We start from the raw sequence: 25,796 nt of genomic DNA on the forward strand, positions 1-25,796 counted from the left end.
TTTTTTTATCGCTGGTTATCCATCCAGTCGTCTCGTCCGCGTGCAACGGGTTTTCTTCTTCGAGCCGCGCTTTCCAGAAGGATCCGCCACTGCGTGAGGACGTATCGGAGCATGGGGGGGGGGGGTCGGGGGGGTCGGGGGGCAGGTGGTCGGGGAAGAGCAGGAGGAGAGGGGGAGGGGAAGGGGAGGTCTGGATCCGACCCACGGACGAGAGAGAGGGACGTGAGTCCAGCGTGGGTTGAGAGCAGCTCCTGAGGGGGGTTGGGGGGGGTGGGTCGGGCTATGTGGCAGGTTTAGCGGCGGCCGTGGTAGTGGTGGTGGGAGCGGGGGCTGACGAGGCTGCGGGCGTCGGGACGGGACCGGGGGCAGCCGGGGTAGCGGTGGTGGCGGCGGTGGTAGCGGTAGCCGCGGTGGTGGCGGCGGCGGTGGTGGTGGTGGTGGTGGTGGGTTTGCTGACCGGCTTCCCCCCGTTCATGACGGCGGGATCGTTTGTGCTTTTGCTGGAAGGGACACCGGCGGCAGGCTTGTGCGCCGTCTCCCCAACGTCATGCAACGATGGCTCTCTGTACATAGCAACTGCGGAGCACAGAATCACACACTGACATGAATGCCATGCCCATAAACACACAATACAACACAATACAATACACAAAATACTAAAGAAGCACATTGTTTTTCATTTTCTGGTTATTTTTGAAGGGGGAAAACATATTAATTACAGTCATTTGTAATGTGTATAATTAAAATTATAATGCCACTGGATATGAAAAACCTGGTCTAAAGTGAAAATACACAGAGGTTTTTTTGTTATTTTTGAGAGTGCGCAGTCTAAAATCTGAAATCTAACTTTCTAGTGGCGGGACTTTAGCAGCATTTCCCTGGCAACACCATGCAAATTGTGACACCCAATACTTCAATCACAGTTTAATGTGAGAATGTGTACACTGTTTTAATTCCCCCCTACCACTGTTTGGGAGCGCATGTTTACATTTGAAGATTAGAATTGAAATCTGATGAGCTGCGATGTTTGCCGAGTCTCTCTGACAGCCGATTGCATTTTTACAGTAAGTGGGAGCGCTTCAGGGGCCTTCAGCAGCCTATTTCAAGGAGGTTGCAGGAGTGTCAGCCTCATCAGCCAGATACTGTTTTATTTACGAGGGAATCCTCTCCCTGCAGGAATTACCATAGAACCCGTTATGCAACCACTCTCTTTCACACACGCACACACGCACACACACAGAAAGAAAGAGAGAGAGAGCGAGAGAGAGAGAGAGAGGAGAGAGAAAAAACAGAGATGCACATGCATATGAATAACTCTCTTCTTAAAATCTAAACTGTTGTTTTTCTTCTCCTGGATGTGTCTGACCACATCAGGGTATTGCCCAGGCCTCTTCCGCACCCCAGGCCTGATGTAAGTGGTCAATCGCACCCCTGTCTGTCTGTCTGTCTGTCTGTCTGTCTGTCTGTCTATTGATGCCTTCCCCTGGCTGTTCCAAAGTACCCACAGAAATGCCCACAAATCAGCAGCCGTGACACTGAGTGACGCCAACAGCTGTGGCTTCGCTATGAAACACTCAGGTATTTCATGGTTTTGAACTTGACAGGGTCTCCCGTAAACCATCAACCTCCCCGCACACACACACACACACACACACACACACACACACACACACACACACACACACACGTACACTCACCTCATTTTCTACCCTCCACCTCATCTCCCCACATTCTCTTTCTCTCTTTCTCTCTCCCTCCCCTGCCACTGTAAATTATGGTGCCACAGATCATTACAAATTGCACGGGGGGCAGGAGATAAAGCAGGATTGAGGCGGCACTAGGCTGTTCTTCAGAGGCTGATTAGGAACCACCGTGTGTGTGTGTGTGTGTGTGTGTGTGTGTGTGTGTGTGTGTGTGTGTGTGTGTGTGTGTGTGTGTGCAGGCGCTTGTGTGTGTGTGTGTGTGTGTGTGTGTGCAGGCGCTTGTGTGTGTGTGTGTGTGTGTGTGTGTGTATGTGTGTATGATCAGATAGACGCCTTCCACAGTAATGACATCTGGAGAGCAGGGCCGTAGGAGAGGATCAGGACATGAGATGACAACCCTAAAGTGATGAATCATGTATACTACATCCGCCAGTCTCTGTCTTTTCTGCTCTGTCTTTTCTCTTTTCTCTCTCTCTCACTCTCTCTCTCTCTCTCTCTCTCACTCTCTCTCTCACACACACACGGGCATACACAAACACACACCCCTACATACTCTGTGACTTGAGTATAAATATGCTACAGACCTCACTGTAATTTCATAACTACACACACATACAGTACAATACCTACACAAGCACAAAGCAGTGTAGGGAGGGGGTGGGAAGCATCACCTTAATGAGCCTCACCTGGGCCTCGTTAGTAATTAGGCTCTGACTGGCAGTCTGATTGGAGCCCAGGTGAAAGTAATTGCTCAGCTGGGATTGGAAACCTTTGAGTCTGAACACAGCTACAGCACATCTTGGTATCATTTGCAATGGGATGAACATGGTCATGAGAGCATGTTTTTGCGGGGAAAATAGACCAACCAGACATTTTCTGATGAAGCAGTCATTTTGAAAAACTTGATGTCTTCCCTCTTACGCTGTATGCTTGTTTCCGAGATATAATAAAGATACGTAGAACTAAAACAGTTCCATATGAATTAGATGAGTGCAAGTTACCAACCTCCGAGGAAACATCGGCTGGCATTGCCGCCCTTACACACACGGCAATCCAGAAACTTTTCATTTGTAGTTCTCAGACAGTAGCACGCCCTACCAAGTGTCTCTCTCACTTCAAGAAGCTCTTGAAGACCCAACTCTTCTGAGAGAACCTCCTCTCCTTACACTTCTAACAACCCAACACACTTAATGTGCACTAAACCATGCGCTTCCCTCTCTCCCCTCCTCTACCTCCTTGTTCTTGCACCATCTTTCTCCTTCGACTACACTTTGACTAGTACTTAAAACTTCTGTTTTCATCTTCTGGTAGTAGCATGTATTGTTGGAGTACTCATTGTTACCTAAGTTGCATTATAGCTGGAAGTGACTTTGAATAAAAGTGTCTCCTAACTGAATAAAATGTACCAACTACAGTGGGCCTAGCTCTGAAATGCAGACGCTCATCTTGCTGCTCTATATCGATGATATCTTCATTTTCCCATACAGTAACCTTGAGGAGTGTGGTGCTGTGGGGTGTCGTGTCATGATGAGAGCTGTTACCTTCTAATGGCTTGGGTAGAAAGTGAGCAGCTGGTTTGGTTTTCTTCACTCGATTCCCCTTCATGGCCTGCCCCTCCTTGTTGAGCCCCAGGAACCACGCGCGACCCGACTCCTGCTGCCGGTACAGCATGGACGAGTAGATCACGTAGTAGTTTTCAAACACCGACTCTTTGAACTTGCATTCTGCTGTGAAGAGTTCCTGCAGGAGCGAAGAAAGAGGGAAAGAGAGAGAGAGAGAGAGAGAGAAAAGAGGGAGAGACAAAAGGGAGTGTGTGTGAGTAGGACAAATGTGCACCAGACATTTGTGACATTTTGTTGCACCCTCTCACTGCACGAGCATAAAACGGATGACCTGCTGACTGTACCACAAGTCCTCATCTCTCTTTTGCCCTCTCTGTCCCTCCATCTGTCTCTCTCTCTCTCTCTCTCTCTCTCTCTCTCTCTCTCTCTCTCTCTGTCTCTTCTCTCTCTCTCTCTCTCCCAGTAAAGAGAGACGTATCTCCAGAAGCCAGACTACAATGGCGTGTGTCTTGGCCTGCACTGATAACTTACAGTACGTGCACTGTGCTCCGTCGGCTCTGACACCTGGCCAGTCCAGTCCGGAGCACACGGCCGTGGGCTCTGATAGTGTGTCTCCATCTGCGCTCCCCCTCACCCACAGCACAGATACAGGTGATGAATGGGGGAGGAAGAGCAGGGCAGGTGAGGCTGAGATTCTATCTCTCCCTGTCAGGAGAGGAGAGGAGAGGAGAGGAGAGGAGAGGAGAGGAGAGGAGAGGGGAGGGGAGGAGAGGAGAGGAGAGGAGAGGAGAGGAGAGGAGAGGAGAGGAGAGGAGAGGAGAGGAGAGGAGAGGAGAGGAGAGGAGAGGAGAGGGGAGGGGAGGAGAGGAGAGGAGAGGAGAGGAGAGGAGAGGAGAGGAGAGGAGAGGAGAGGAGAGGAGAGGAGAGGGGAGGGGAGGAGAGGAGAGGAGAGGAGCGGGGAGGAGAGGAGAGGAGAAAAGAGGAGAGGAGAGGAGAGGAGAGGAGAAAAGAGGAGAGGAGAGGAGCGGGGAGGAGAGGAGAAGAGCGGGGGGGAGAGAAGAGTAGAGGAGAGGAGAAGAGTGGAAAGGAGAGGAGAGGGTAGGAGCGGGGAGGAGAGGAGAGGAGAGATGAAGAGAGGAGAGAGGGAGGGAAGGAGAGGAGAGGAGAGGGGAGGGGAGGGGAGGAGAGGGGAGGGGAGGGGAGGGGAGGGGAGGACAGGTGGCCCTTCCCCGAGGCAAGCCCACAGGCCAGACTCAGCTCAGGACAGTAATATTGCTTGACTCCAGCTTGGCTCGAGAGCCAGGGATGAACTCAAATGAGAGACAAGCAACTCCCGGAGTCACAGTAAGCTTACTGTTAACATCCTGAATGTCAACATCCATATTCATATAGCTCTGTGCAGTGCAGCCCTCAGCATTGTGTTGGCTTGTGTGTTATTGTACGTTGTGATGACTGACACCAGTTGTCTATCATTGTTGCTCTGCTGTTCTTTGAGTTTCTACATTGGTCATAAAAGAACAGAACATATTAGGGGTGTAAAAAATAACCGATACATATCGATATTCGTTTTTAACCTGTAAAAGACGACTACATCGATGCATCAAGCCTCGTTTCGAATTTTTCATGACATGAATCGGTTATTGTTTCGATTTAAAAGAAACAAATCGGTTCACATTCGCAAACGTTTCTGACTTGACCGTCTCTTATGAAATACTCGATTTCCTGGCCTGGTGCGTGGCTGTGTGCATCCCAATTTTGATTTGAGAACAATGACAGCCTCTCATTGGTCAAAGATGGCATAGCCTATCACGTTCTTCTATCCATTCCAACGAAACGTGCCCTGGACGTGCCTGAAGGAATGAGATGCTAGTCTTCCTCAGAAAAGATTTCTGACAACTCCGAACCTATATTCAACGCGCCGGCAAAACTTAAATCCAAAGTTTGGAAGTCGTTTGGCTTTTTCAAAAGAGAAGGTCTCTTTATATGGCTCTGGTTCTATCTCTCCCGTTGTCAAGCGGGCATATCCCAGGATTCTGATTAACTTTAACTTTGAAAGATCGCTACTTTTATAGCCTACATTGCATCCAACTAGCTACAATCCACCTCCGTCATATTCTACAATGTTACTATGGTTCTGCACGTCTGTATTTCAGCTTGGATGCAACGTGACAGTTCATTTAAACTTCGCAACGAGTTTGGCGAATTAATATTCAAGTGTGATACGGGAACTACTTCAAAGGTAGCAGGTTATACGAAGTTAATGGCCACCCCATCAGCCAATCAGAGAAGAGAATTCCATTGTTGAGGGAGATAAGCAGAGAATCATTTATTCTTTTACATGAGAAAAGGCCAAGGGCAAAGCACTGCTTTATTTTCTTTTGTAACGACACCTCTTTGGTCTTTAATTTTTTTATGCAACATATACAGAGATATGTGTTTCTTCTGTTTATTTCTTTATGGTGTCCTCAGTGTGTGCCATTACTAAAATATTATATGAAAAACCTCACCTTTTCACAATAAAATGTTTTGTCATGTTCATACATCAAGTTGTTTGTCCTATTGATAACCATTAACTTGATCATGTAAAATGTGCACAATTGTAAAGTGAATGTGCACAATGAAAAATAACTTTCAGAATGCTTTCGATTATTGAACCGCATCGAATTGCATCGAATCGCATCGAATTGAATCGTACCGAATCGTTTGCTATTAACATGTATCTTTTTTTGAATCGTATCATGACAATGTATCTAGATGCGAATCGTATCGTCTTTCACATGAGAGATTCACACCCCTAGAACATATAGCATGACGGCTCTATGTACCATTTCTAATCCTAGTATGCAAAAAAGGAGCAACACTCACTATCCAGTGAGCAACACCATATACACATGAAGGCATCCCCCGAGTGATCATCCACCCTCTCAAACTACACAAAGCATTGCTACCAACTTCAGAGAACCTTCAAGGCTTTTTGCAAAAAGAAATGTCTTTTTTAAATTCAGGAGGTGCCATAAAGGCCTTTGCTTCTCCCTCTGTAGCTAACCTTCTAAAAATAAAGGCCTCTATTCATGAGGACTTGTTAATGTGGGTGAGCACCTCAAAAGAGAGAAAGAAAGAGGGAAGAGAAAGAAAGAGGGGAGAGAAAGAAAGAGGGGAGAGAAAGAGCTTCACTTCACGTCAGGAGCTCCTTCAAAGGCTCTCTCTGTCTCAATGGCTTTAACAGAGCTGTAACCCATGGATACCCACCCACCCAATACATTATAAAGTGTCCCTCTTAGCCTGTAAAAAAAAAAATAATGTCCACGATTTGAGGGCCGTATGGGTTTTTGCTTTAATAAGAGCTCGTTACCCAAATGAGAGTGACACAGAGGTGGCTGATGAAGACAGCGGTGTCTCCTGGTTTAGTTTCTCTTCCCTTTGTTTGAGGATCTTGATTATTTTAATAATGTTTATTTATTCATGATATGATTCAGGTATCTCATTATGTGATTACACCCACTGGTAAATGACACAGGCTGGGTTTCCAGCCATCTTTTGGAGCTCTGGCATGAATACTATTGTCCCACTTTAAAAGTTGTCCATGCATATAAATCGTCCCACTTTACAAGTTGTCCATATTACAATGTCAGTAATCCTTAAGGTCGGGTGAGTAATGAATGCTTCTATGTACTTGTGTAGGCACACATTATCGCATGTTGAAACAGACACTGTATTCTGTAACAACATACTGTATGCAAACATTGTACTAACAGTGTGTATGATCCAATAGATACAGAGCACTCAATCAACAATTAGCTATATTACTGCAGGTAGGGGTATAAGAATATAGTAATCATCGTTTTCTCCTAAGCATGTAAAATGACCCCAGATTACTCTTTTGTGACCTAAGTTCACCGTGGGCATATTTCCCTTTCAACCTTTTCACTCAAGATGAACTGAGGTGTGAAGAAGACATCAGCAGGAGACTAGGCAACCACTTTGCCTCCGGGAAGTCCATTAAAGTCAGGAGCAATGAGCAGAAAGTAACAATGCTGGTATGATTCCACTTATCCAAAATGCCATTAAGTGTCTTTCAAGAAAGGTTCATTTTGTTTTTTGTTTTTTTCCCCTAACTGTAAAAGATTTTTCAAGCCACTCTGCTAGGCCATCTTTCTTGATTTTGTGGCAGGGTGTTTTGCATCACCCCACACTTTATTGTATTGATTGATGAAAACTTGCTATCCCTGCCTGTCAAGTTAAAATTGCCAAAATAACACAACCTAAGAGCGCTGTTTCCCAAAGAGGATACAGCACAAATATGTTTGTATTCAACAGCGCACAGTCGTATCATTATAAAGTGGAGTGATTTTTTAGTGGTGCATCCATCACTGAGCTGATTGTCTGTCAGCTTAGGGAAACACAGAGAAGACTATACTGTTATCTGTCAGTCATTCATGGATGCCCTCCACAACTCACAGCAGAGTGCCATAAATACTTTCCCTATCATCATCATTATTATCATCATCATCACCATCATCATCATCATCACCATCATCATTATTATCATCATCATCATCATCATCATCATTAACAACCTCATCCTCCTCTTCATCATCATAAATCACGTTGGTTTAATAAACAGTGACCTGACACGGGAACCCCACTGGAACTGCACCCAGATCTGTGGAAATGGGTTCGTTAGGCGGAGAAATGTTTCACGCCTTCTGATCTTTCCACTAAGTCAATAATCTGGTCGTCCAACACCATGTGCAGGGGTGCCGACAGGAGTTCAGCCACACACACACACACACACACACACACACACACACACACACACACACACACACACACACACACACACAGCTAATTATTATCAATAACACTCGTGGCTCCATCACACTCTCTAGGTATGGACTAATGACCGCAGGATGGGCGTTTGGACGAGAGCAGAAGAAAACAGGGCACTACTAAGTGGCACAATGGGCTGACTTAATGGCTGACTAAATCAGATGAAATTGCATTATGTAAGGCAGTTGAACTTGGCTCTATTTTGGAGAGCTCTCTCCAGTTTCCTTGATTACACACAAATGCCAGAGAGAGAGAGAGAGAGAGAGAGAGAGAGAGAGAGAGAGAGAGACTCCTGTCAGTTGCATGCAAACCTGCTCTAATCATGGTTGAAATCCTCCTGGTGGTCTTGCCTTGGGGCTTTTCTGAGCAGCAAGTGGATTTTCTGCTCTTTTTTCCGCGTACTTAAACGACGGAATTGCATGGCATTGGCTAAACTCCACACTGAACCCGTGACCCGGCTCGTATACGGACGCGCAGCCCCATGAAGGCATGCATAATGGAGGGAGGATCTTCCCTTCTCTTCTCCTCTCTTCTCCGCTCTTCTCCCTTCCTTCTAAATGCCATAAGTGTCCTATAGATGTATTACATGTCAGAGACGCTGCGCATCAAAGGACCACTCACACTCACCACGCCTGAACTGCTGCAGGGGCCAGATTGCGTGTGTGTGTGTGTGTGTGTGTGTGTGTGTGTGTGTGTGTGTGTATGCGTGTGTGTGTGTGGTGCGTGTGTGTGCGTGTGTGTGTGTGTGGAGTGTGTGTGTGTATGCGTGTGTGTGTGTGGTGCGTGTGTGTGCGTGTGTGTGTGGAGTGTGTGTGTGCGTGTGTGTGTGGAGTGTGTGTGTGTGTGTGTGTGGTGTGTGTGTGTGCTGGTGGGAACATGCTAACTGCACAGTGTGGGCTGTGCTTCAGAGAGCGCAGTGTTTATATGCACATCCATACTCCAGTCCACCAGGAATGCTCCGAATAAGACCAGTCATGAAAAAAAACTACCACTGCATTTATTATGTATTCTCCACAAGCATTCTGACTGAATGCATAATATACTGCGCTATAATAATCTGATAGAATGCACTGGTTACGGCAATACTATCGTAAAGTGAGACCAATGTGCTTGATTTGTGTCATTTATGGTCACGGCTAAGATAGTCTAGTTTGGGTTGTATTGTGTTATTGGACACTTGGGGCTACAACAATTTATTCAATAAATATTTCACATTTGAAATAAAAGCCGAGGGTCTATTAGTAGCACTGCGCTGCATATTCACAATTGCATGAATACGGAGTCAAACACTGCTATATTTAAAGGTCTCATTGACGATGCATATAAATATCTTATTCTGAAATAAGAACTCACTCCTGAGACAGACAGGCTGTACTTATAATATTATCAGGCCGGTAATTGTAGTCCAGTCAAATAAGAAGTTGGGAAGTCTGGACGTGTCTGACGCTGGAGTGAGAGAGATAGAGGAATTGACCCGGAGAGACGTGTTAAAGCCGGGGATAAGACCGGCCTGTGACTGGACATGCCACGATAAAAAGGACCACAGGGTCTGACGACTGACACGGAGTCAAAGCTGGATTAAAGACGCCAGTCTTCGCTCATCCCCGTGTTTAAACGGCTCGCGTCCAAGCCGAGTCACCGTATCACCTCCAGCACATCCCTGACCACACTGACCCGACCTGACCAGACCAGGTGAGCAGAGGGAACACCTTTGCTCCGGGGGAACCACTGATGAAACAAACTCCAAAGGCAGAACACAGCCCCGGTGTGAGCAAGTCTGGGTTTGACCGGGACTCCCGTTAAAGTCGACGGCTTCAGCTTCACGGCTGCCTGCTCCTCTTCAATTAGTTAATGAATTATGGCCCTCGTCAGTCCTCTGGTGACGAGCAGAATGTTGGTTGGATGCACCCAGTAATTGGTATGATCAGTCTGGATAGGCTAGCCTCAGCCACTAACCTGTGTTTTTCCTATGGCATCTGATCGCACACGTTACCATTACCCTCATGCAAAAGCTGGCAATTAAACCCAACTGTAGTGCTTACGATGCAATTAGAAAGGAAAGTACATATGTGAGGGGAAACGTTTCATGGCTCAGGGAACAGCGGTGAGGAAATGCATCTTTTAAAGCGCAAAATTATTAATGCAATGGTCTGATAAAATAACGCTCCCGTGCGCAGTGGTAAGCAGGACTTATGGGATAGCAAACCTGAGAAAACATGCTGAATAATTCACATGACGAGCTCCAAATGAGGGTTCATCCAAATGCATTCTGGGCACAGAAGGGACTGAACCCAAATCAGAAACTCAGGAACAAACAAATAAGAAACGCTGGCCTATTTCAGCAACCAAAAAAACCCGAAACAAATCACAAAAAAACACAATATCGTACTTTACAGCGAAGCCCAGCAAAGCATTCATCTAGATTTTAAAAAGCCCAATCTCCGACTAACGGCCTTTTATGACGTAACAATGCCTTTCGCCTTTTTCTTTGTGACTGTCAGCATTATGACAGCAGTTTGGCAGGAGCTGTAGAGCTTGTGTCAGGATAAATCCCATCGCATGACAACAGCAGCAGCGGCAGCACATAGCGTCAAGGAAAGAAGCATGTGTTTCCCACATGTGTGATGCTACGACAGACACACCTCCTACACACGCACACACATATACACCTATCACCCCTCCCCCGACACACACACACACACACACACACACACACACACACACACAGACACATACCTCTCCTCACACACACACACACACACACACACACACACACACACACACACACACACACACAAACCTACCACACACACAATCGCAGAGCTGCTGACAGCAGTTGTGCCAACCTGCCACAGGCTCCTGGCTACTGGGGAGGAAGCTCATCGAGCCCCATCTTCACATCACACTCAAACCAGCTCCCCACAACCAGACAAGTGAAGGCTGTCTAACCAGCAACCTCCAGCCCACCCAATCTGCAGCCTTTGATCCACAGGATTCCATGTTTAGTAAGATGAGAGGAGGAAGAGGAGGAGGAGAGAGAAGAAGAACAGACCATGGGCAAACGCAAACTCCAAAATGCCTACAGGAGATTTTTATTTTCTTGACAGCTCTATTTTTTTTGTCAGAGTTTCCATGGTAACATGAGAGGGGTTCCAGAATGGTAATTAACTTTCAGGTTTTTTTTCTCTCTTCTTTCTTTAAGGTGAGCGTAGAAATCAGTTAGAGTTTACGCGAGTGGAAACTCAGATTGGCATGCCAGGCCTTTTGGAATGTTTTATTTTGGTGTTCATAATTCTGTCTTGGAGACCCAAACACCACAACTGAAATAGCTGGCAAGCATAAGGCCTACAAAATCAAAACAGGCAGCAGAAGAATAATAATCCTAAGGATAGCCACGTTTACATGGACAGTTTTTTTTTTTTTTCGATTGGAAAATTTGTGCTGTCAGTTCACAGAGGGTACGTTCTATGATCAGGTACTCTGAAGCGCTTTAGAATCTTTTGATCGGAATAGCTGTTGTTGCCTTCTTTTCCTTGAGAAGACACAGCAGTCAATCTGAATGACTGCATACTGTACAAGTCTGTCCATTTGGAATAGGAGTGGACTACACCACCTCTTTCAAGTTTCTAATCGCAATAGAAGCATCCATGACATGTGACTACAGCTCTAGAGTTGATCACTTAAAATCAAAACACACTTACAATAAGCGACTATATATATTTAAACTAAATTGCTACAGGTTAAACCAACTGTTGTCACATATCACCTACTGGATGCAATGGTAGAACACAAAGGCATCCATGATGTATCCTAGACCTAGAAGGTGACCGACCAGTTTCTTCTTCAGAAGAAGTGGCCTTTCTTAAGATGTGCAGTGAAGGACAAAGATGGCCGAGGACGACAAGAGGACACTGGAACAGGGCAGCACTCTCAGGAGGAGATAAATCAAATCATTTTTGGAACACAGAGCAGTTCATTTCCTGTGCGCCGTCTTTTTCTCCCCTTCTCTCACCATCTCTCTACCTCTCTCTCTTCCTCTCTCTCTGTCTCTCCTACTTCTCTTTCCTTTCTCTCTGTCTCTCCTTCTCTTTTCCCTCTCTCTCTCTCTCTCTCTGTTGCTATATCCGTATTTGGCTCTCCGGACTGGCCCCACTTTGAATGGGTGGCCATAGTTGACCTTGGCTGCTGACAGAGTGGGGCAGCATGGTTCAGACAGAGATAATAAGCCCATTCCCCATCGAGTGGGAGAGAGAGAGAGAGAGAGAGAGAGAGAGAGAGAGAGAGAGAGAGAGAGAGAGAGAGAGAGAGGAAAGAGGGAGTGGAGGGTTGAGAAAGAAGGAAGAGATAGATGAGACAGACAGAGATAATGTATGAGAGAGCCGGAGAGAGGGAGAGCATCAGGGTAGGAGGATGAATGAATGAGAAATCGAGAACAAGTTGCAGGGGGACTTCCTCAGACATACAGAGAGAGAGAGAGAGAGAGAGAGAGAGAGAGACAAGAGATACAGAGAAAGAGAAAGAGTGTGAAAGACAAAACATGATTTAGAGGAGCGTGCCCCCTCTGTTTGGCCAAGGCTGAGACGGGGGCAGAGAGCCGCAGCTGACGAGAGGCGAGACCCAGACACACACGCACACACACACACACACACGCCGCATCATCAGGATGCAGAGCCACCCTCCGCAACCACAGAGCCATGACGCCGGCCAGCCAAATTGTTTATGAATGCCGCCGGCACTCTGCCTATTAATCCACCAGCCAAAATATAAGGTCAGTCTCTCTCGGAAGTGGGAGGTAACGGCAGCGGCGGCGGCGGCAGCAATTGGCAGCAGACACGGGCTCACGGACCGAAGAGTCACGTCAACACCGGGGAGCCTCGGAGGCGCTCAGTGTCTGATAACAAGCCAAACGCAGCGAGGAGGACCACACCAAATGTAAATCTACGGCGCGGCGTTAAGGGGGAGGCATTAATATGGAAAGGCTTCAATATGCTAATGTCTGCTTTTGATGAGGCTGGTGTGATGTTGCTGTGTGTGTGTGTGTGTGTGTGTGTGTGAGAGAGAGTGTGTGTATGCGTGTGTGCGTGTGTGCGTGTGTGTGAGTGTCTGTGTATGTGTGTGTGTGTGTGTGTGTGTGTGTGTGTGTGTGTGTGTGTGTGTGCTGAAGGACCCTTATGACGTGACGAGCCCAGAGGGCTGGAGATCTGAGAGAGATGAGCGAAGGGGTCTTGTGTTGTTTACAGAGCGCAAGCGGCATCCGTTTCACATGGGCCGCGCGCTGCTGAAATGACTGTTATGGTAATGTTTCATGATTGTGTGATCAGTTACACAGGCGGGCAGGAACACATTACCACATATGCCGCATTTTAATTATCATTCTCATTACAGAACCACACACTATATGTGTATTTGCATATTTGGGCATGTTGCTTATTTGTGCGTGTATGAAAGAGCCTGTGTGTGTGTGTGTGTGTGTGTGTGTAAATATGTGTGTGTGCAAATGCGCATTCAGAGGCAGAAAGGGTGTCTGTGAGAGTGTGTATGTTCCTGTTGTGTGCATGTGAGACGTGTGTGAATTCACATGTGTATAACCAGCGCGGCCGTATGATCGGCGTGTCAGACTTGGTCAAGCTCCAGAGTCTCCTTGGCCTCCCCGCATCAGTGGCGCTGCTGGGAGGCTGATTAAAAACTCATCCATCTCCCCGGCCTGGCAGCCCTTCCTCTGTTGTGACAGCAACCCCCACCACCCACCTCCACCACCACCACCACCACCCCAACCCAAGCATGTGTGGGCCGCTGAGAGAGAGAGAGAGAGAGAGAGAGAGAGAGAGAGAGGGGGAGAGAGAGAGAACGAGTGTTTGACTGACTGAGTCCCACTCCAAGTCTAAACGTTTGGAATTACTCATGGTGCCACTGACACAAAGCTCTGAGACACTCCAGCGAGCACGCTCTCCACTGATGCACTGCTGACAGGACGCTACTGTAATGACATATACAAAACAGAAGGGGGTATGGAAATGGCTCTGAATGAAATCTTAGAAACTGAATCGGATTGAAACTCAGATTAGACAAGTGACACAGAGAGGGTGTCAGGCTAATATCTGCTGTCTGACTGAACGGATGCTCGGCACGTCCTACATGTGTTTGGTATCAGTTTAAGAATTCAGTATCAGTTCAGCATCAAATCAGGAACTAGTGAAAGGTAACATATGCCAATAAAACTCACGAAGCATAAATGTCTTCTGTGTTACGTATGTGGAGGTTGGGTGAATTAAAACAAAAAAAAGAATATTGTCCTATTTTTTATCCTCGCTCTGTCTTCCTACATTCTTTAACTCACTCGAGGATTTCCTCTGCACATTGACGACACCAGGAGAAATGTTTACGTGACAGTCGAGCACTTATGCTTTTGAAGCGCAGGCCAAGCAGAAGCACTCAAGCTGTCCCAAGGCCTCCCCCAGGACGGCCACCTTTTAGCTGGGTTTAGGTTTTTAACACCCACCCTGGAAAAGGCAGCTCCCCAGGCTCCCAGATGCCCTTTCAGTGCCTTCCAACCGTGTCCTATAGAGTACAGTGTGGCAGGAGACAAGGAGAAAGAGGGACATGGCTGGAGCTCGTCATGGAGGCCTTGTTCATTTTGATTTTAAGATTTTCACATGACAGGCAACCATTTACTGAGGGATGTGTGCTTACAAGTGGGGCTGGGGCTGCTGTTAATAATCATTTTCAAGGTTGATTAAACTGTCAATCATTTCAATCATCAATTATTTGTTTGATCGATAAAATGTCTTTCCTTTAAAAAAATGGACACAAATTGATTACCGGCAACCAATTACCAAAGTAATTACCAATTAGTGCAATAGTTGGCAACTAACCAATTGATCCATTCATCGTTGTAGTACAGCATAAAAATAAAAAACTAAAATAAAAATAAAAACATGATAAGAATGACACTTACTCAAATAACAGCTCCAATGGTCTGTGATATGAGTAGACGCTATTACAACAACGCACACTTGGTTGCATTCACACATCTGCATGGTAAAAAGGCACAGTTCTAGAAGAAGGGGGTAGGACAAAGCACAGGCTGACACACATGCTCACACACGTGTTATTCAGGTGCTCAGCTCCCCTCAGTCTCCATTAGGCTGCAGAGCCAGGAGCTTTCCTCCAGCCAGCCACCCACCACCTCCGTGATGTCTCGGGCCTGGGTGCTAAATTGAAGTCAGACAGGGGTTAAGCCACCCCCGGCTCAGAGCAGGCCCCTCTGCTGACACCAATCGCTCCCTTAACAAGGCGGCAAACTCCTCCAGAACACAGTGACTGAGAGGCAACCCCAACCCCAATCCCACACAGGCTCTCAGCAGAGCTGAGGAAATGACAGTTGGGGGCTCTGGGGTCACATTTAAGCATACGTCCTTGCTGAGGATTATGGGAAATGTAGGACTAATGGGAATCCCATCAGTATCACTTGTCAGTGAATTTTAAAGACCAAGATCAAGGAAATGTGATGTACTCTTTAGAAGAGAATACCAGTCATGGCAAAAATAGATGCAAAAGTGTCTATTCAAAGATCTTAATTGGAGAGTACTGAGTATTTCTTTTGCCAGTTAATCACAGACATTCCTGCTCTCAAAAAAATACACTCAGAGACTTTCTATATGTGGTTGACCTCCATACGTTTTGTTGAGGTTAAAAGTAGTAACACGGCGCTCTGAGGTAAACACACAGCATCCATCAGTGGCCTGTGGGCCTGGGCTGGTCTGTGCTGTGCTGGCCTGTGCTGTGCTGTGCTGTGCTGTGCTGTGCTGTGCTGTGCTGTGCTGTGCTGTGCTGTGCTGTGCAGGGCTGTGCTGGCCTGTGCTGTGCTGTGCTGTGCTGTGCTGTGCTGTGCTGTGCTGTGCTGTGCAGGGCTGGGCTGGGCTGGCCTGTGCTGTGCTGTGCTGTGCTGTGCTGTGCTGTGCTGTGCTGTGCTGGGCTGGGCTGTGCTGTGCTGTGCTGTGCTGTGCTGTGCAGGGCCGGGCCGGGCTGGGCTGGGCTATCACAGCTGCTGAAGTGCTGAGAGGCGCTGCCTGGCTGCAGACGCTGCAGGTGCAGAGCTCTATTTAGGTCTGTGCAGCGAGCAGGCTTTGGGCTCTCCTGCAGCAGGGATCCCTGCCTTCTGTTGTGCACACACACACAGAGCCACTCACACACAAACCACACACACACACAAACACAGGGAGTGACCTTGTGTGTGTAAAGAGTGAGAGATAGATGGGAAGAGATAGACAGATAGCACAGCGGAGAGATATAGGGAGAGCGAGAGAGAGAGGGATAGAGGGATAGAGAGGAGGACAAACATAGAGAGAACTTAAGACCAAGAAAGCGTGTGTGTGTGTGAGAGAGAGAGAGAGAGAGAGAGAGAGAAATGGAGAGAGATGTTATCTATGGAAGTGACTGTGCATCCACGACCTAAAGGCTTCATCCTCTCACACAAGCGATGCTTCCAAGGGGAGCTGGCTGGCACCCTATTACCAGGGCAGCAGTGTCCTGCTCTGGGGCTGCTCAGCCCTCTTGGCCGGGGCAAAACGGAGCTCGGAGGAGACCCTGGCGTTCACCTCTGGACGCGTATTCCTACAGAGTGTTTATCTTCTATAAGTGACCAAAATAGAGGGGACTGCCCTGGGTTGACCGCAGGGTCTGGTCTCCCCGCGGGCACAACACTGGCTACTCGGGCCCCGTGTCCATCTTCAATGGCCTTGTGTCCAAAACAAAATGCACAGCATTTTTCTACTCAGCTAAAGAGATATGGTAGGGTCGTTTGGCTTCACACTTTTCTGGTCCATCCATAAAAGCCTCGCAGTACGGATCACTGTTGTGTTCAATCAAGCTGTCCAATCTACATAAAACTCCACACTATTTCATATGACGCTGTTAGCCAGTGTGGGGAAAAATAGCTCGTGTTTCAAATAGCTGGAGTTTTAAAACAGCAGGAGGCTCCACAGACGATCACTCAGGGACCCACTCCATCATTCTGGAGGCCTGAAACGGGCGCCTCCACCACGGGCACGGCGCGGTTCCTCCGCCACGTCCTCTAGCGCTGGCACCGTCTCGTCTTGTGCCGCGCGGAAGCGGCAGCAGGGGTGGCGGCGGCTCATTTGTCATTGTTACGTCCCCAACAGCCCTCTGATGTCCTCTTAAGGAGGCTCGGGCGCTGGCATTTCACAAAAACAAAAAGCAGTACGCCTCCGAGGCCTCGCGGGCATCACGCACTCCTCTGCCCGCTCAGAAACTCAGCTGCCAGAGCCCGAGCGCTGTCTGGTGTGCGAGGCAGCGGTGGCGGAGGTCCCCGGCGCTTTGGAAGGGGACGCCCCCCACCCACCTGCCCGCCTGCCCGCCTGCCCGTGTGTGTGCCCTCCTGTGTGCTCAGCCACGGTGCCAGCTCAGGCAATTAGAGGGGAGCTCAGGCCGCGCTGCTCCTGTTGCTGCTGCTGCTGCTGCGCCATCTTGGGCTGGCGTGGGGAGACCCTTGAGATGTAAATTGGGCTGGCAAGACCCACTCGGTTTGAGGAGGAGAGACAGGCAGCACTCTGTTTCAGTGTCTCTCTCTCTCTCTCTCTCTCTCTCTCTCTCTCTCTCTCTCTCTCTCTCTCTCTCTCTCTCTCTCCTCTCTTAGTGTGCTGGCCACTTGTGACTTGACAACAGCACCGGGCGGGCAATACGGAAAGGAACAAAGTGTTCCTAGGCAAGAGAGCAGCAATTGTATCTGCCAAAGGTGTTTAGCTTCTTCTTTTTCAGCAGCTTATTTTGATTATTTATTTCTGAATTATGATGAGGAAGAAGATGGAATCGATTACACTTGCATATATTAATAATACATATACTGTATCTTTGAGTGAGTGAGTGTGTGTGTGTGTGTGTGTGTGTGTGTGTGTGTGTGTGTGTGTGTGTGCTGCATTTCATGAAGAATATCCATACAGGATTCTCAGCATATCAATGGGCTAAATGAAACACATGCATTAACCTTAACTGTGCTTCTGACGAGACCCCTGGGCTGGATAATGGATAATGCCCAGTCCTGGTCAGTGTGCCTCTGAGCCTAAGCTACGTATATATATATATCCACAGATCTCCACTTAATCAAGCCCACTGTAATTATGACATTACTCAGACAGAGAGCCACACACACAGAGGTCACTTATGGCTTATGGTCTCAGGGAAGAGATCTCCATGATCCGTAAATAATACTCTGCATTAGGTTTCGATTTTACATTTGATTATACACCGGTGGTATTTAATCAATATTCTACTGGGATAACAACTGGAGGAAGACTGACAGGTATTTGTCTTCAGACTGACCAGCTCTGTATTAGCAGACGTGGAGGAAACAGAACCTGTTTATTCTACCTGTTGCATTGGTCAAGCGACAATCGGAGATGACCTCTCCGTCCTCGTGAAGATAAGCAGACTGCCCTGTGCAGATCATCAGTGGTCAGGCAAGCTGTCTACCCAAGCTGTCCACCTCAAAGCCACTGGCCAGCTGCTTTTCATGGCACATGTCAAAGACCCGGTGGAGATATCAAGCCAGAGAGGCAATGTTGCCAGAGCAGTAAGGCTCAGAAATCCCTGACCCACCATTTCGGTCAGCAATTACACCCCGGCACCTGACAAAGAGGATGATGCTGACCGTGACATGCCTTGACTGGAGCCTCTGCTAACATCTAACTACCGTGGGTGTGTGTGAACTGAAGGGCCCTTTGTCAGGGCGAGCCGCACACATTTTCCCAGAGACGTCCAGGGTGTTGTTTATCGCCGCACAAAGCCTTGCGCTCGCCGTCTGACAGCGGAATTAGCATGCGATAATTTCAATGTCGTGTCATTAAAGAGCGGTAAAAAATCTCACCACCCCACCAACATCATTAGGGGGGAGAACAAGCTGTTGGTTACCGCGGTGACAGGCCCTTCTGTTTGGGAACATGTGCACTCACTCTGTCAAACGCACACACACACACACACACTATATTGAACGTGTTTGAAATCCTCACACTCATTAAAAACTGGCTAGAGTTTGTAACAGTTTTTTTTCCCCCTGCCTGTGTGAGAGGAGATGTGTGTAGGAGTATGTCAGCAGTCACCATTGCACAACGTTATTAAATAAGCTCCCTTTATTTCCCTGGCTATTTGCTAAGGGGAGGAAAACCAAACCAGCAGACTAACACTTCACCTATTCAAGAAAAAGGTGGGACAGCGAGAGGTTTGGCCCACACTGCCTCAAAGCAATTAATGGTGGACCCAGCCGAGACCAGTGCTGGGATGGGGGGGGGGGGGGGGGGGGGCATCACTGTGCCTCCACAGAAACCAATGCATCACTGTCTGCATGGCCCGCAGTGCAGATGGGTAGCAGGTACTGGAGTTTCCACTGTGAGTGCAGACATGACATGATGCTCTTCCTCTCCCTCTCCCTCTCTCTATCCCTCTCTTTCTCTCTCTTCGCGCTTTTGCTCTCTTCTCTTCAAATCAAACAGCAGTGCAGACTTGCACAGCCTATCAGCTTGCCTTCAACTACACCCCCCCCCCCACACACACACACCCCTTTGTTGGAAAAGAGAGAAGGGTTGGAAAGAGAGAAAGAATAAAGGGAGGGATACAGAGAGCAAGCGAGAAGGAGAGAGGCTGGCAGAGTGGAACTGTCAGCCCCCAAATGCGAGTGTGAGCACTCAGAGAGGGAGAGGGATTCCCAAAAAAAACACAATATCAAAGGAAGGGATCCCTTTCGCAGCAGTTTGACACACACACACACACACACACACACACACACACACAGAAGGCACAAAAAGGAAAACGACTGCAACTTTCTGATGCCTTCTCTGCACCTTCCCTTGCCAAACCCGGAGCACGACTCAAGCGGTAAACACAGCTAATGGATCGGCCAGAGCTCCGGGCTCCGATGGGCAGCACGCTCGCGCGCAATAGACGTGCGTTAGCAACAACACCGCCATCTGGGCCAGCCAGCAAGCCACGGCGCTGCAAATCCCCCGGCTAAAACAGGGGTGGGGAGGGAGGGGGGGGGGGGGGATAGCACTATCGTCTCATCTCCGACTCTGCCGCCGCGGTGCAGAAGGGGGGGAAAGCCTCGGCTGTTCAAACCCCGCCGAGCCAGACAGTCGCATTCTTCAGACGGCGCACGGAGACGGCTTCTGCGCCTCGTTTTTTATGTCTCTTTTTTCTTTTTTTTGTTTCTTTTTCTACGGGGTGCACTGATGCACTGTTTCAACGCGGTACCTAAAAGGGAAACATTTTTGAGCAGCGAGTCCCACTTGTTTCTCGACCGCTCAACGTGAGAATGGGAGGGGAGAGAGAAGAGAGAGAGAGAGAGAGAGAGAGAGAGAGGAAAAAGAGAAACTTTGATTCTCTGCCCTGCTCGGAAAACTAAAAGCAGTCTTAGCTTGAGGTTTCAATCCAGTTCTCTTTCTTTTTTCCTTTCTCTTTTCGATCCCCATTCTGCTCATACTCCACTAGAAAAAAAAAAAAAAAAAAAAAAAGGAACAAAACCATGACAACAAAAAACACAACCCCCAGCTCCAGCCCTCTGAGGCCAGATTTCCATCCCTCGGAAGGCCGTTCCGCCACAAAGGGCACGGAGTGCTCCGAGTGGACATGTTTTATATTAGGCCATGATGAGGGTGTCCAGTGAGAGGCTTTTAAATGTGCCGTGATTAAACTGTCGTCTGTTTTTATACGAGAGCCGTAAAAAGGGGGCTAGCCTCGGCTCCCTGAATCAGCACCCTGGCCGGGACTGCCCTGCAACTCTACTGTGGCTGCCAGCGTGGCTCGCTCACTCTATCTCAACCTGTCCGCCTCGCCACCAACACAGCAGATGTTGTTTTCCCCGTGTCTGTGCAGTGGCCCCCAATGTGTGTGTGTGTGTGTGTGTGTGTATGTATGTGTGTGTGTGTGTGGAGGGGGGGGGGGTTGTTTCACTGTGTGTATATAGTGCTGTATGTGTGCATATCAAAGAGCCTCTGTGTGTGTGTGTGTGTGTGTGTGTGTGTGTGCGGTGTGTGTGTGTGTACACAGAAATCTGTGATGTTCTACACCCCCCGCCACCACCACACTGTAGCCACCTCTGTAGCAGCCATTAAGCACACTAATAAAGCAGCAGCGGTATTGATTGGGAGGACACAGGGCCTGGGTTAAACGTGTCTAACCGTGTCCACCCACAGAGTCCTGCCCATCCCTCTCCGCCCCAGCAGAGCACCCCACAACACACACGAGACAGGCAGGCAGGCAGGCAGGGGCGAGAGCGCCAGGGAGCTCCCCACTGGATCATCCCTCACCGTGTGCACCACACTCCCCTGGAGCTGTACGTTCGTGTGCTCCTCCTCGCATTATTCACACCGAGCCATCGGCAGCATGGTGGAGGGCAAACAACTGGACAACTCACGGCTGAGATGTTGTCGTGTCGAACCTCCAACAACCCCCGCCCCCCCCCCGGGTTCCCAAGACTCATCACTCAGATGGAGTCACCTCCACCCCCCACACACCATACACCACCCCACACCCTCAACCACATTACGGCTTCCCAAGCTGATCACTCCATTGACTGACACTCAGTTCAGTGAATGAGACAGAGTGTGGCCAGGATAAAGAAGAGAGATAAGAGAGGGATAGAGAGAGAGAGAGAGAGAGAGAGAGAGAGAGGGAGCAAGAGAGTAAGGAGGGGAGGCTGGTAGAAGATGGAAGGGAATAAATTGCCATGATTCACAGTCTTTCTGTAAGAGCTTTCACTATTGATTTCTGTGCCGGCTGGAGTGAAGCTTGATAAAATGTTACTTTCATTTCACGGGGAGGAAATAAAAAAACATGCAGAAGGGATTCCTGAGTGGGAGATTGTGAGTGAGTGTGTGTGTGTGGATATAGGTGGGTAGGTGTGCGTGTGCGTTTGTATGCATGCGTGTGTGACTAATGTCCCTTGGCCTCTCCTCCAGCTCTCTCACCCTCCGTGTTACCCGCTGGCAGCGTGAGTGCTCCGGGGGGGACGCGGACGCTTCTGTAGCCGGGAGTCCTGCCAGGAGAGCAGGCAAGACAGGCAGGCAAGGCAGGCAGGCAGGCAAGGGGACAGTGGTGCAGCCTGTGTGAAGATGCTCATTAACTTTGCATGGGAAACCCAAAAGACTCCGCGCAGCAGAAGCAGCAGCAGCAGCACTGAGAGGAGTGAGACAGACACTATGAGCGGAGGTGAGAAGCTGTAAGAGGGAGGCCGAACCCAGTGGACATCCAGGGACCAGAGGGGGCCGAAGGGGGAGAAGGCCGAGAGAGCGAAGGAAAGGAGAGGTGAGGAGAAAGAGAGGGGGGGGGGGGGGGGGCGAGAGAGAGGGGGAGGTTAGGAGGGAGTGAAGTGAGAGAGGAGAGAAAGAGAGTGCAGTAGAGTGAAAGAGTGGAGAAAGAAAGAGTGGGGGTGAGAGGGAGAGAGGGAGAGGGGGGGGAGTGGAGGAAGTGACAAAAGGCGAGGAGGGAGGCTGAGCTAAACTCCAAGGTTGTGGAGGATCCACTGGGTCAGCAGTTTCTCCCTCAGTAGCCGCACGGTGCTCAGGACTGCCTGTGCTGGAGAGTCGGCAATACTTCCACATGTCAACTCCAGTGAATGGAGTCATTACTAACACAATGCTTTTGATATGGTCACGTCATGGGGCTTTATAATGATGGCAAAACAGGTTTGTGAAATGCTTCTGCATCAGTGAGGACTGAGGAGCAGTGTTGTTGAGTGCAAGTTGTTCCATCGCACAAAGTAACGTGTTACAGTAACGTAACGTAATGTAACATAACTCATTTTTTTGGGGTTAAAAGTAGTGGGACGCGCTTCTACTGGCAATTTGGTGACGAAACGTAGTTTTTCAATTGGGCCTAACGTTTCTTTTCCTGGGGAAAGACTTCACTAGTGACAGTGCCTTGTTTTCAGCTGCCCACATACTGTACATTGCGCAATAGTCATGAGCTCAATATGGTGCATGACACAGGCTGGTGTAACAAGTAATGAGCAAACACTACCTTTTAAAAGTAACTTCCTCAGCACTCATAATAATGGTCTGTGAAACTTATCTAGTTGTCTACATTTATGAAATTAAAATGTATTTTCTATTTAAACTTTTTTAACTGTAGTGAATTGCTTCACTCAGTCCTCGTCCTGTCCATTCCATGCTTGCTCACAAACAAACTTCAGTGTCCATAAAAAGTCCAGACTGTGTACATCGTGGGCTCGGAGTAAGCGATAAACTCCAGCCAATTAACGTGTTCCCTTCTGGAGCGCACAACTGAAGTGTGTCATTTGACTGGCTACTGAGTTCAAATGCCTTGAAACTTTCGCCAAAACTTCAGAAACAACCTTTTCATGAGCAGACTGAGGAGCCCGTTCTCCGAGCCTGGTGTGTGTGTGTGTGTGTGTGTGTGTGTGTGTGTGTGTGTGTGTGTGTGTGTGTCTGCTGAAGGTCTCCCAGACACAGTGACTTTATTAAACATGAGACGGGGACAGAGAAGTTGTGGGAGAGAAGCTGCTCACACACCCACGCGGCACTTCTCGCTTTCGGGAACGTCTTTTTTTATCGGCAGATGAATGGCTCTTTTCAAGCCCCCCGAGAATGCGCATAACCCCGGGCTATTGGACATCCGTCAGCGTTGCGGTAGAATGTGATGATACTGAAAAGGGAGCACTAAACTATGTTTCAGGGAGCTTGATAAAAGTGTTTTGCTTTGACTCAGACTTTGAGGTTTTATCTTCAGTCATACCTTCCTCGCTTTATCAGAACTTTTAAAAGGGAAAAAGTCTCTCGCTATCTCTCACACACACACACACACACACACACGGACATGCGCACACACACACACACACACACACACACACACACACAGAGAGAGAGAGAGAAACTCCCGAACGAAGCCTTGTTATGCGACCATACCTGCTCTATGCTCAGTAGGCCTAATTAGCATTAATATACTCAAGCCAAAACATGACAGCTAATAGGCCGCTCCACAGCGATTAGCGCCCTGAGTATACCCATGTCAGATATGGCTAATTGCACCTCAGCATCACCACCGCCACCACCGCATTATGTGGTCAATGTTCACGCCGCACTGGATCCTGAAGGACATCCCCCTCCATCTAATCCAGCTAATTCTCCTCCAGTGTCGTCCGATGGCCTTGGCACGTCAGCCGTGTTCCACAGGAGACAAACAAACGATGGATTAAGGGTATCGGGTACGAGAACAGTCGAAGGCATAGACGACCAGGCCTAGTGATCTGCAGTAGTGAAGCAGCAACTGAACCCCACTGCACCACTCAATAATGATTGTGAATGAGAACAATGCCTATTATCCTCTCTCATTCCTAAGTGGCTGTACAGGATTTTGTTTTTTTTAATGCACGTCCCAGACAGCCAAATACATGAAGCTCATTATAAAGCCACAATGGCTTGGGGAGGAGTGGATGTCCCCCTCTCCTCACAGGTCCCGAGGCAGAGCGAGTGTAGCTGACATGGCCGCTCCCCATGAGCCGCGGTCACTTCCTCAAAGCTCGGTCCACCTCCTTGGCTACGACCCAGACAACTTCATCTGGCCGTGTTGAGTCATTGGCTTCACCTGGGGGGGGTTGTTGTCGAGATACCTTCCTGCTCTGATACTTGCTGTTATCAGTCATTTTCCCTCTGTGTGTGTGTGAGGATGTGTGTGTGTGTGAGGATGTGGGTGGTGTGTATATGTGTGATACAGACCATTTTATGATCCCACACAGCGATAAAAGTCCACAGGCCAATTTTACAGCGGCAGCTCCTTGTGGCCGTAGTAAATGAGTATGGCTCACCCTACAAACCTTTAGCTTGAGCTTTACACCTCTCCCACAAACTCTCCCTACGGGACACCTGCTCATCCAGAACAATGCACCGTAGAGCAGGCTCTAGAAAGGTTCTCTCTCTACGGGAGACCTGCTCATCCAGAACTCCATAACAATGCACCATAGAGCAGGCTCTAGAAAGGTTCTCTCCCTATGGGATACTTGTTCATCCATAGCAATGCACCATAGAGCAGCCTCATCCATAGTTCTCTCCCTACAGGATATCTGCTCATCAAGAGCAATGCATTACAGAGCAAGCTCTAGAAAGGTCCTCCCACTAACATCTTGTGTTTGTGCATTTTTCCGTTACTTGTATCTTCATTCTGACTAGACTTGTTAAAGTGAGAAATTAGAGGACAGCTGGCGTCTGAGATCCAGCACATCTGACTTTATTGTATTAATTCATCAGTTTTAAAAAGGTTTATTTTTTTTGTATGAAAGAAGCTTAAACCTGCCACACAACCTGCAATACACGCACACACACACACAAACACACACACACACACACACACACACACACACACACACACACGCATACACACTCTCTCTTTCGCTCTCACTCTCACACATACTGGCCTGCTGCCTACACTGTTTCTCCACAGAGACCTGCCTGAGACGGAGAGCTCAGCTTTAGACAAAAGAGAGAAGGCGGAGGAGATTGCATTGTGCCCTGGCCCAGGTGCAGATGACAGGGCCCCTAATGGAGACACAGCAACGCTCTCACTCCGCCCGCTCCATCACAGACCCACACAGGCGCCCCGTCCCAGCGCCCAGTCCCACAGACAAGGGGCCCACCGGGCACGCATACGGGCAGATCACCGGGTAAAGAGCACAGGCAGA

The 25,796-nt window shown here is 48.5% G+C and overlaps 1 protein-coding gene across 1 annotated transcript in view; it reads right to left on the minus strand.

Annotated features, from left to right (window-relative positions):
- Nucleotides 1-280: 280 nt before the first annotated feature.
- The window catches only part of fgf14 (fibroblast growth factor 14), a 50,889-nt gene continuing 25,373 nt past the window's right edge, over nucleotides 281-25,796 (minus strand). Inside the window, exons 4-5 of the mRNA XM_062533634.1 lie at nucleotides 3,245-3,443; nucleotides 281-576 (exon numbers count right to left, since the gene is read on the minus strand). Coding sequence (XP_062389618.1) covers nucleotides 281-576; nucleotides 3,245-3,443 — 495 coding nt within the window. The remainder of the gene's footprint in view (nucleotides 577-3,244; nucleotides 3,444-25,796) is intronic.

The sequence above is a fragment of the Sardina pilchardus genome, chromosome 4 (assembly GCF_963854185.1).
Source record: "Sardina pilchardus chromosome 4, fSarPil1.1, whole genome shotgun sequence".
In the NCBI taxonomy this organism is placed as follows: Eukaryota; Metazoa; Chordata; class Actinopteri; order Clupeiformes; family Clupeidae; genus Sardina; species Sardina pilchardus.